General features: G+C 29.9%; 1 protein-coding gene across 1 annotated transcript in view; it reads left to right on the forward strand.

Annotated features, from left to right (window-relative positions):
* LOC106683151 (uncharacterized) overlaps window positions 1-13,324 on the forward strand; it is a 103,217-nt gene that overhangs the window by 84,172 nt on the left and 5,721 nt on the right. The window contains exon 3 of the mRNA XM_067052745.1: window positions 9,146-9,237. Coding sequence (XP_066908846.1) covers window positions 9,146-9,237 — 92 coding nt within the window. The remainder of the gene's footprint in view (window positions 1-9,145; window positions 9,238-13,324) is intronic.

Here is a 13,324-nt window from a genome sequence, read left to right on the forward strand (position 1 = left end):
ATCTCAATCTCAGCCTGCTTCGAAGAGAGACCTCTGATGTTATAATTCACAATCATGTGATTAGGCATATTGGCGGTCCAATATCCTACCCATCATATCGAGAAGCGTGGTGACCATACTCAACATCTGATCCATGCGTGAGCATAATTGTTCGATGGCACTGTTGGAGGGAGATGCAGTCGTCGAGGCAGGCTGAGGCTGTGGTGGGAGTTGCTGATGAGATATCTCTGGCGGCGATCCTCCCATCAATTCTGAGTAGGATAATCCATTCCTGACTATTTTACTGGGCACCCTGAGTGGCACTGGTGTAGTTGCTGGTGCCTGTAGAGCCTGTTCTCTCTTGGCCCGGCTCTTCTTTAGAAACTCCTGACGAACAGGACATTCTTTAGATGTGGCTGTGTGGCCAACCTTACCATTACATACTACACACTGAGGTAGTCCCCTCGCCGAACATTCGTTGAGAAGGTGAGGACCCCCACACTGTGGGCACACACAATGTCTGCCACAATAAGCCATGGTGTGACCATACCGCTGGCACTGTCTGCACTGTTCAGGACACCCATCTTCTTTAAAGATGCTAACCCTGTAGCGTACGTAGTCGATAACCGGGATCAATTGAAAGGTTGTGAGGTTGACCGTGTGGTCAGTAATTACCTGAATCATATCCGTATTATATCTCAGACCGTCTTCATGCATCTTTGTAAGCCGGCGGGCCATTTTGAATCCCGGCAGGTGACGTCGTAATTCTTCAATTATATCCTCAATGGGATGATCCACCTCAAACCCATAGAGGACAAATTTTCTCGAGCGCTTCGTTCCACGGGGCGCAAATGTGTGGTATTGCACCTCTTTGTGCTGATTTAACAGCTCAAGTGTGGCCTTATGGTCAGTCGCCGTTTGCAAGTAGATTCGTGTTTGGTCCTGTGAGGAGTTTGTCCAAAATTGTTTCACATTTATACTAAGAAGCATCTCCTTGACTGACGTCTGTGAGACGGCAGGGGATATTATTATTGGTGGTGGCCTCTTAGGTGCTGAAGTGGCAGCTAGAGGAGCTCGAGGAACAGTCTCAGATCCTGCATCCAGATCCTGGGAAGGATTGACACCCTTGTATCTCTCAGAGATAGGAATGTAGGAGACAGGTAGTTCTCTGCGTCTAAAGGCTTGTTTTTTCGCTACTGTAGTCCAGGTACCGTCACTGTTGTTACCATCACTTTCTGATCGATTCCGCTTCAGTAGCCGTGGGTCCTCAAGAGGAGCTGTAATTGGTTCATTATCGACTGTCATGTGTTCATCTTCGGATGAGTCACTTTGATCGGAAGGGCTATTAGGCGAAGAGCCTACCATATTAATGAGTGAAAATTATCACTAACACTTTTAGTTTATAATTTATAGAAAGCTAATAGATAATTAAAGTTAATTGTTTCTCACAACACAATCACTACTACAATTAATATTTAGTTTTTAATAGTTTTACCGGTCACATTTTAACACTTTAAATAAATTAGATGTACCTGTAAAGTCCAGAAGAGAGCTTCCGCTAGAGTTGTCACAGGATCTGGGTGCTAATCGCCTGCAACGCACAAACCACCAGCACAGACCAACAAAAGGGAAGTATTCTACAATGTTTCCTCCTCGGCTGCTGCTGCAGAGATATTAGGCCTGCTAAACTATATATATGTTCCAAATCAATAAACATGTTGTAAATTTATTTTGGCATAATTTGTGGAAATTGAAACGAGTAGAAGTATATAAAATATATTTACCTAATTTCGATTTTACAGCTAATATACATCTGTACATTTAGCAGTCCCTGAGATACAGTTCTAATTTCCTTTGTAGTTATTTTACTGTTCATTTTAAAATATCACTGATAATTATAAAATTATTATTAATTTTTGAAGCTAAAAGTATTAAAGCAGGAATTAATAACAATAATCATCGTGTTTACTAAGTCACTTTGTTGGTGATTATTGTCTTAAAATTGTTAATGCAAAAATACTCTAAAAATAAAGCTGAGAATACGACTGGAAAATGAAAATCAATGTTATAAAATAAAGAAAAAATTAATCAATACTATAAAAGAGAGAAAAAAAAAGACTAGAAATATTAAAATAAAAACATACTTCTGCTGATTCAATATGAAGCAGATTTCAAGGGTTATATAACTGCTTTCCTTGAATAGTAATATATCAGATAAAAAAATTAGCATTGTACGTATTCCCTAAATAGTACTTTAGATAGCGATTTATTTCTTTACTGATGTTGGCCTAGAGACTTTCCTAGAGCTATTACGAATCCAATTAATATAATATAATTAATCCATGGAATGCCTCATTCAAAAAAAAAAAATGTTAGATGCTACAGTATTCATGCAAAGCAACAATATTTTTTTTCATGATCCACAGAAACAAAAATCAAATAACCAACAAAAATTTTGGGAAAGGTAAAGCGTTTTATTATTTATTTATTTTATTGTTTTGCCTTCCCGAAAACCATATGCAATAGAAAAAAAAAAAAACATAACTCAGTGAGTACCTACTTAATATCATATTTAATTATTCCTATTTACATTTTATAGTACATTGTGTGTAAATAGAAATAATTAAAAGTTAATTAAATTTTATTCAGAAATAAAAAGTAAATCCTCTTTATCGGCCCATCATTGGCGTATTGAACGTTTTACCAATGCTTTTAAAATTATATTTAGATTGTCTTGTGCAGATTCTCTTGGTATTTCATTTTTTATTAGTTTCTCCCAAACTATAAATCTTCTAGATCATTCTAGGTGCTCATTGGAAATACGTTTAAATTGACTAATAAACCCAATTGAAACAAAAGTAAATTGAAAAGAAAAACGTTTTGTAATGGACTTTATAGCCAGAGCGGTAAGAAAGTCGTTTGAGTAGACACAAAGCACATTATTTATTTTATTATTTCAATGCTCAATTGTAAATAATTAAAATAAAGAAAAATAATGATAGTAATATTTCAGTGGCGGTAATGTTTCTGTGGCTTAAACATCTATCAGATAAACAACAACACATCTTAATTGTCATTATTTATTTTGATTTTTTGTTTATTTATTATATTTATTACTTACCATACTTTTATTTTTGACAGTAAACTTATGATTTACTGAATTTCTAATTTATACTGTAATATATACAGCTTTAACAATTTTTATGTAACCAACCTAAATTACTGCAAAAAGCCTCTTAATTTTTTTTTTCGTACATTTACGAAACAAGAGAATAAAAATAGAAAAAAAAAAAGGAATCGTACTTGAAATATTTCATTTACTAGACTTTAGACTAAAATAATAATAGTTCTAAGAAAATATCGTTTAGAATTGAAACGGTAAAATAAATAGGATAGACAAATGATTTTTTAATTAAAAAAAATGAAAATGTTCGTTATTCTTAACGTTCAGTTGTATTAGACAATAATGCTTTTAGAGACAAGTTTTAGAATTATATATCGTTGGGTATTATATTTATTGTATGTTATTACCAGTCTACGGTGTCGAATCATATTAAAATACCATCAAATAAAAAAGCATTATTTGATATTACCAAAATTAAAAATGATTACATAATTAGGTTATCTATCATCGTGAGGTGGAACATGCTTTAGTAATGTAATCAAGCCAGCGTGATGGAACATCTATGGGCAATGTCCTTAAGTAATGTCTACATTATGCTTTATCCCTAATTGATTTTCCAGGTTTTAATTTCAGGGAGGAAGCTAACTACCTCTTTCTACTATTAGCAAATTAATTGTTGTTAACACAATTATTTTTTTAATTATTAAATATTTCAATGGTTAAATCAAAATTTTTATCTAAAACCCTCTTTACCATCTATATTGCTGATTCAATAACAAATTTCATCAATATATTGCCCTTCAAAGGAGTATAGTGTAACTATATAATATTTATATCTGTAACTTTCAGTAACATTGAATCAATAAACATCAACTTGTATAAATTTAATTTTTTTTTATCATGAAAACAAAAAAAAAAAAAAAAAAAGGTTAGCCAAATTAAAAAAAAAGAAGTGATTTTTAATACAAACGTAAATATCTGAGTTTAGGAACACCAAATTATTACAGTTTAAAAGCGGCATATAGTAAGTAAATAATATTTTTAAAAAAATAATATAAATATAGTAATTAATAATTTAGTGAGAGTTAAATTAGTGATTATTCTTTTTTATTTTCTGTACAGGCGCAGATTTAATTAGTCAACTATCGACCAAGTAAAATGTGAAATTTAATTTTTTTTTATGTTTCGTAGATAAATATAATAGATTTTTCTGAAACTATCATATTTTCTCAGAAGCCATCAATTTTTTATTGAAGAGTTTGAAACTAATTTAGTAATAAACCGTTCTGAATAAGGAACTTGTATCGATCAAATCTATAATTCACAATCTGGAATCCTATTTTTGTAGGGAGTATCACGAAAACTAATATTATAATCTTTAATGTTCTAATTTATTTACTTAGACGAATAATAATTTGTTTCTATTTCATAGTTTTTTTTAAATATTTTATTTTCATTCCTTTTCTTGATGAAGAAAATCACTCTTTTAGATTATTCTAAAGATTCAGTTAGCATTTATATTCTAATGAATAAATTAAAAATCAAATAAATCTGTTTGAATGTTTTCTTATATTTTGTGATATAAAATATATTCTTTTCTTATATTTTGTGATATAAAATATATTCTAATTAATGATGTTATTGTTTTTATTAACTTTTTATATGTAGAACTTAAAACAAAGTTTAAAACCAGTTTTATTTTTATCCCTGAGAAAAACAACCCAGACCTATGACCTGTAGGATCCTGCTTCGTCCTAAAGCGTGTTTACTAAAACTAAATAGGACTTATAATGATGATTTGATGGCTGACCTTAGGTGTATATAAATGAGAAGAAGATGGTTCGGGTTGCAGTTAGTAAAGAACATTTATACAATAAGTAAAAATGTATTTAGGAATACCTACGTTTCGGCAAGAATTTCAAGCCTTCATCAGAGCTGAGAGCAAAAAGTACAGATAAAAAGGAATTACAGAATGGTTATAAAATGACCAACAACATGGATACATAAATAGTGTTGAAAGAAAATTTATAGTCTAATTGTAAATATTATATGAAGATAAAAGCTATATGAGAAGAAGTAATATTAAAATTAAGAAAAATAACAAAAAATAAAAATAATAGATAACATGCATATGAAAATCTCAAAAATTTAATTTATTTAAAATTAATGTTTTGAAAAATTAAGAATGAATTACATATACTTTATGAGTTAAATATTTAATTAAAGTAAAAGGATCAATGAAATAAAATACAAAGTTATACAAGCTATAAGGATAAAAGAAATATGAATATGAATGAGAAAATATAGTTATTAAATATGTGTAGAAAAAAAAGATGAAGATAAAGATAATCATATAAATTTAAATTTATGAAAAAAATGAGAAAAAAAAAATAACATATATAAGAAAATATAATATAATATAGTAAATACGACAATTATAAGATGTGGTGAACATAACTTAGTAACGTGGGTAAAAAAGAAAGATTAAAAAAAAGGTAAAGAAAGGATAAACGATTTACAAAGAAAGAAGAAAAAAAGAAATAAAACGTGAAGAACATACAAGTGCAGTGGCGCGAGAGGGGCCGATTTCAGAGTTAAAAATACATTGAAATGGAAGAAGGGGCTACCGGTAAAAGAATATGTTGGTTGTTTTTTTGTTCTTAGCCCTGATGAGGGTCTAAAATTGTCGCCGAAACGTTGGCCCTAATTAATAAGTTTTTACTTATTTGTGTTTTTCAATTACTACAACTCCAGCCAACTTCTCCTCATTTAAAAACGAGCTAAGTTAAAGCTAGGACTTCCCTATTATTGTACTTGAAATATTGTTTTTTTTTTGTTCAGAAGAATTTTAAAATGTGAAGTATATTATCTTAATAGAGCGTTATTTTTTCCTTAAAATTTTTTTGAATAATGAAGTATTTTTTTTTATTAATATAGAAAACATTAAAATTTATGAGTGAAGGAAAAACGTTTGGACATGCAGTTTTAATTTTATTTCTTTTTACTGCCTATTATAAATAATGAGACATATTTTTTAATTGATTCCTCATGTAATAACTGACTAGATCAGTTAATCAGAACAGAAACAATCAATCAATTGTTGATCGCAAACTAATTTTTAGAGTGTCTTATCTCGGGGGTTGGACATAGTGAGGTAGTAAAAAAAAAGGTGTTCTTTAATTTTTTATTTACTATTTATGAATCTATTTTATAAAAAAATATCGCTTATTTTACTAATTTATAGTAGAACTGAAGGAGTGGAATAGTTCTTATTTTTTTTTCCAATGACTGATGCTCCCGTGAGTGGTTGAAAATAGGCGAGACGTATTAGTACAAGAGCCCAAGAGGGGAAAAAAGGCAGTTATCTCACTCCAATTTTTGATTACTTTAATGAAAGATATGTATAATTAATAGTCAAAATTTATGAGTCTGCCAAGTATACGTAGGGGGAATAAAAAATGTCGGCTATTTGAAGCGATAAAAAAAACTAATTTTTCATTCGGAGCTCTATATCTTAAAAAGTAGGAACAACACAAGAAAATCTAAGAGAACGTCATTTAAAGAAGAGTTTGCTATAACATGAATTTGCTATAATACATTTGCTAAAATACGAGCTCTAATAGAGTTATTTACGTTAAATAGTTTTCGAGATATAGCTTTTTAAAAAGAAAATTTCATAAAAATTTGTTGTATGGGACCTACTGAAAGATCAGTAGTTAGTGAATTTATTTTGAAAAATTTATATCTCAAAAACCATTTGACGTATAGATGTCTTTTAGCACTCAAAGTAAAGCTAGTTTAATGAGCTACAAAGTAGTTTATTTTGTTTATCTTCGTAGGATTAATAGTTTACATGAAATTCGCTAAAATAAATTGATTTATAGTTGTTCAGACAAATTTTCATTTGCCAAATTTATGAATATATGTGAATATCATAAAAATTACTACCCCTAAGAAGATAAGTGTCATTAACTACTTTATAGTAAGTTAAATTTCCTTTATTTTGAGTGTTGGCGAAATATAAGGATAAATATGAAATATGTGCGACTCATGGATCTAAAGATACATTTATTCAAAAATCCAATATTTTATACGAACAACTAGAAATTAACATTTTGTGTGTTTATTTGGTCAAATATAACAAAAACTACTACTCCTACAAAGATAAACATAATTAACTATTTTGTAGTAAATTTAACTAGCTTTAATTTGAGCGCTAGCAAACATCTGTACGACCAATGGTTTCTGAAATGAAGTTTTTCATAAATCAAACTTATTGTCCGAACAACTATAAATCAATTTATTTTAGGAAATATCATGAAAACCACTATTCCTACGAAGGTAAAGGTCATATAAACTTCTTTTATTATCATTAAACTAGCTTTAATTTGAGTGCTAATAGACATCTGCACATCACATAGTTCCTGAGATATAGGTTTCTCAATATAAATTAATTAACTACTGATCATTCAGTAGATTTTTAAGAAATTTTGCTTTTTAAAAAGCTATATCTCGAGAACTATTGGACGTAAATAGCTCTTTTAGGGCTAATATTTCAGAAAATTTACTCTTATTTAAATGATGTTCTCTTAGATTTCCTAGTGTTGTTGGTAGTTTTTAACCGAATGAAAAATTAATGTTTTTTTAAGGTTTTGAAACAGCTGCCATTTTTTATTCCACCTACCTATACTTGGCAGACTCATCAATTTTAACTAGTAATTATACCTAGTTTTCATTAAAGTAATCAAAAGTTGGGATGAGATAACTGCCTTTTTTTCTTCCCGGCTCTTGTACCATATGATCTACACGTTTTCAGAAAATGACCCATATTAAAAATAATTTTTTTTTAATGGTAATTATGCGTCCCTATGGAGCCGTATAGTTTCATATAATTTATTAGATGTCCTTTTTACGATTTTGCCATATAGTAGAACAATGGTTCGCGCACTGCTAAGTTGGAGACTGATAGCAAATGGTATAGTCAATGTGCGTTCAGTCTGATATTATTTTATTTTTGATGTGACCAAAGATTACTGTCTTGGATAATTAATTTCCTTTTTAATTCAATAATAGTTTTTATTTATGTTATTAAGAAACGTTAGATTCAATGGGTCTCTTAAAGCAGCGAATTATTAAAAGTATTTACCAATAATTAATAAGAAAGAGGAATTCAGGAAGAAAAAATAGAAAAAAAGTTGTAATTATTGATTTTTCATTTATTTCAATTAAATGATTACTCTATATTTACTAACATATATATTTTTTTTTTTTTTAAATATAAAATTCATATCGGGTATTTACAATAACATTTAACAACTAAAACACAGACAGTTCTTTAAGTTTGAATTGTAATTATTCTTTCGTGTTATATACCTCCGGCTTTAAATTTAGTGATTAATATCTACCTTACTTTTTTTTTCTCTTAGATTCTACTTCTGAATTTTGGTTTTGGATTTTTATCAATATTTTTGTCCAGAATTCGTTTTCAAATTGTAGAAGATTTTAAGAAATTAAAAACTAAACTATAAGCAATTATGTCAGGCGTAGTTATTGAATTAGCGAGGAACAAACGAGAAAATATCATCCTAGTTTCTACAAAAGGGAACTTTATCTAATGAAAACAATTTTTCTGATATTTATTAATTGAAAAAATAAAATAAAAATTATCATCTAGAATCCAGATACAAAATTCATGTTGACCCCTGTTAGATATATAATTAAATGGTTCTTCATTAAATTATATATATGCCTTAATTTCAAATTTTTATAATCTAAAGTTAAATATTCAGTATGCTGAGTTCAGATTTATCACTAAATACGTTTGAATTTGTAATAATAACAAATTCAAAAGTATTTAGTTAACAGTTAAGGCTTCGGAAATGAACTAGCTTTCTAGTTTGATGATATAACCTTTCTATTGTCACATTTATTTATTTAATAAATTATAAGAGAAGCAGAACATTTAATTTTTTTTAATATTTAGTGTTAATTTTCATAGATATATTTTATTAAAATCCTAAAAAACATTGTTTTTTCTTTTAGAAATATATTGGCCAGTTCCAAGGAGTTGGGATATGTGCAATCAACTTGCAAGATGACATGCAAGAATATATGAGAGGACTCTTCCTTGCTATGTAAGTACGATTCCATTAAGTAATATATCTTTATTAGTATATTTAGATTTAAAATTTAAGGTTATGGACATTGTTTTAGAGGTAATAGAATCAAACCATAATTTGTTTCTGAAACTAGAATATTTACTGAACACATCAAGATGAGTGCTGTATTTTTCACTGTAATATTCAAAATTATTCGAATATTTTATTATACTTAACTGTTAAATTGTCCATTTGGTTAAACGGATTTTCCTCTTTACTGGTAAGATCAGTGCTGTAACTTTCAAACCACTGAAAATTATTGAATATTTCTTTATTCTTAACTGTAAAATTCTCCAGTTGGTTGAAGTGATTTTCCTCTGTACTGGTGAGATCAGTGCTGTAACTTTCAGACCATTGAAAATTATTCGAATATTTAATTATCCTTAACAGTAAAATGGTCCAGTTGGGAAAAGGGATTTTCCTCTTTACTAGTAATTTCCTGCTAATTATAATAATTTATTATTTAAATTTCATACACAAATAACAAAATTTATGATTTTTCACCCTATTACTTTTAATTTTTATAAGAATAATTCATCCAAATATTTGGCTAAATTAGTCACAATGAAGATTTATTAAATAATATATTATAAATCTATTTTTTTAAACGTTTACTAATCACTACTCGAATATTTAATAAAAATGTTGAAATAATTATTTTTACTTATTTTACATTCATAATTACCTTCCTCTTCATTGTTAAGTGTTTTTATTTTCATTTGGTAGTCTTCTCTTTTCCACTAATAGGCAATCGCCCTATAGATTATTGCATAATTATTGGAGGGAGAATTAGTGGAAAGGGGAAGACGCAATTAGAGTAACCCAAACTCCAATCCCGGGTCCAGTTTCATTTATGAGAAACAACATTATTGAGAATAATCGTTTTACCTTTTAATTGCCGTCGGGGTTAATTGAAATAAAGTCACTTTATATTTTAAAAGGTATGTTGTTTCAATGCGTGAATACAAACATACACACTTTTGTCGTTGTATTATTAATGTTAATAATTATATCTGATATAATGTCAAATTATCTGGGACAATTAAAACCACAGCTGGAGTACGCCAAGGATGTGTTTTGTCTCCCATACTATTTTATTTGTAATGGGTAACGTAATGCGTACAACCATAAGAAATAGAAAATGGGAAATACAATAGAGCATTACTGAGCGATCAGAAGACTTATCGTTTGCTGACGAGATTTGTCTCTTGCACAACGCTTCCGAGACATTGAATCCAGATTGAAAATATTGTAAGAAGAATCAGTAAAAGTGGGTCTGTCCTTAAACGCAGTTAAAACAAAGGAAGTGTGGATAAACTGCAGAGTCGAAGATGGACTGCAGGTGGAGCAAAATAAACCTATCTAATTACATAATATAAATACATTCATTCCTAAATCAAGAAAATATAGTCAGTGAAGAAAGAGAAACCGATGAGGATATAAAGACAACGGATCATTTGTCCAGTTGTACAAAGTTTGGAAGAACAAGATCATCTCATAGAATACAAACCCGAGTCTATTTCAGTCAAACGTGCAAAATTCTTGTTTGCATCCGAAACGTGGACATCACTGAAAGAAATATGAAATAGAAGTTGTTAATATATGCTTAAGAAGAATAAATGGCATCCACTGGCATGAAATAATTTTCAATAAAGAATTTAGACAGATAACTAACCTTAAACCATTAGAGGAACTAAAACAAAAAAAAAAAAAGGAGATTGAAGAGGATTGGTCATACTCTAAGGCAATATGGATATATAGAGAAATAGTATAGAGAAAGATGCACTTGGCTGGAATCCACGGGGTGATCGAAATCAAGGATGGCCCAGGAGTAAGTGGAAGAGAATAATGAAGAGGGAGGTGAAAAATTTCTCAACTGATAGATATCAATGGAGAAATTTTAGACGGCCCATTGCTCCATAAAGTTAATGTATTATTATTACTATATACGATATACCTAATATATAATACATATAGATGACTTTACGTGTTATGTTGGCCAAAAACCAATTACAGATTATTTTTCAAATTTCAATAAACTTTCTTTATTGATAGAGATTACAATCTTCCACACCGTTGTGGGCAATAGGTAATAGTGATGAATGACCACATTCATACTAAAATAAAATAAAATAATAATGAAAAAAAAATAAATACATTTTTACAAAAAGTACATAAAAATGAATAAAATCTCCCTTAGAATATATAGAAACAGAAGGATTAAGAAAATGAACATAATCAAACTATGTGCAAAAAATAAAATAAAATAAAAATAAAGTTATCTCTAGACATATTTACGCTCTTCTATACAATATTTACACAATCGACCTGATAATCCCTGAGCCCACTCTATCCCCCACGTGTAAGGGGTAGAGCAGAGCTCATAAAATCCCAGCGTATCGCTATCACCGCATCACTGGTAGTGAGCCAGTGGAGGCTGAGCAAGTGCGCTAAAGCCGCAAACACTCAAATTGAGTAGAGAATCTGACCATTGCTAGAACTCCAATTGTTCATTTTTATTTTACAATAAGTCTCTTCACCACTGCCGTTTGAACCTTCGAGGTAGATTGTAGGGACGGGTGGAACTAGATAAGGATTGAACCAAAGGATTAGGATGGTAAGAAAGGTTTACATGTAATTTTGAGAATTTGTTTGGTATGAGGTGAAGGACAAAAGGGATATGATGGTCATGGTGTAGTGATCTGTTGGAAACGTAATAGAGTGCATTAACTATGGTTCTAAGGATTTTTGATCGACAGGATTGGATACGTTTGATGTCCGACGGTTTTGCTGTTCCCCAAAGTTCAATTCGGTATCAATTACAGATAGTAAAATTAAAAAAAAAATTAAAATATGAATAAATATTAAAAGAACTAATTCTGTACCGACACGTTTAAAGTAAGTAAATTCACAAACGACAACATACTAACTGCGACGTATGCAGACGACACTGCTATCATTTCGAGAAACACAGATCCTTTACAGACCTCACTAACACTACAACATAGTCTAAACAATATAGAGACATGGTGCACACGATGGAAAATTAAGATTAATCACAAGTCACATTTACTCCACGACACAAAACATGCCCTTCAGCTTACATTGACAATCACCCTATACCACAAAGTAACACAGTAACTTATTTAGGACTTACCTACGACAGAAGGTTGACATGGGGCCCACACGTCAAGACAAAACGTAAAACGCTGAATTTCCTACTGAGACAATTATATTCTATACTACCTGTGTAGTACGTCTGTACGTTCTAAATTATCCCTCAGACAGAAACTTAACATATACAATTACTAGCTAAAACCCATATGGACTTACGCCTGCCAAATTTATGGACCTGCTAAAAAGACACAGATTAAGAAAATACAAATTTTTCAATCAAAATGTTTAAGACTGGCAACGAAATCACCACTTTACGTTTCAAACGAGACCATTCACACTGACCTACGCATTCTGACTGTAACGGACGACATTTATACGACTCACAAACAGTTTCACAACACCCTACATGGACATTTCAATAAATTTATACGACAGATGGAAACACATGATATTCCTGTCAAAATAAATTGTATATTTTCTGGAAACAGGTTGCCTCAAATGTAAATGTTTTTAATGTAAATGTTATTTAAGAAGAAAGCATAACGTAAAAGTATATTTTCGTTAGTAAAATAGGAATTAAAATTTATTTAAAGTAGGAAGTATGTAAGACGGAAAATGTTTTTTAAAACAATCGTACTAACAATTACTACTTCTATTTAAAAGTTTTGATTCTGAAAACTGCTAGAATCGTGAGGACATTTAAAAAAACTGACATGAAGTGTCTCCGGCAGATTCTCATCCGTTTCAGCGGTTTGTCTGTTAAAAACTTTTTTAAGAGAAAAAAATAATAAATTATTCTAAGATTCTATTAAGCCTAAAAAATCTACGTTTCAACCTCAACATTCCAATAATTCAGGCATCATTAAAACAGAAGAAGATCAGGTAAAAAAAAATCAAACAGCTAAATAAGGAAAATGTAGATTAGCAAGAAAATTGTATATATATA

This window comes from Halyomorpha halys, unplaced genomic scaffold (assembly GCF_000696795.3).
Source record: "Halyomorpha halys isolate HHAL.00 unplaced genomic scaffold, Hhal_1.1 Scaffold470.1, whole genome shotgun sequence".
NCBI classification, from domain to species: Eukaryota; Metazoa; Arthropoda; class Insecta; order Hemiptera; family Pentatomidae; genus Halyomorpha; species Halyomorpha halys.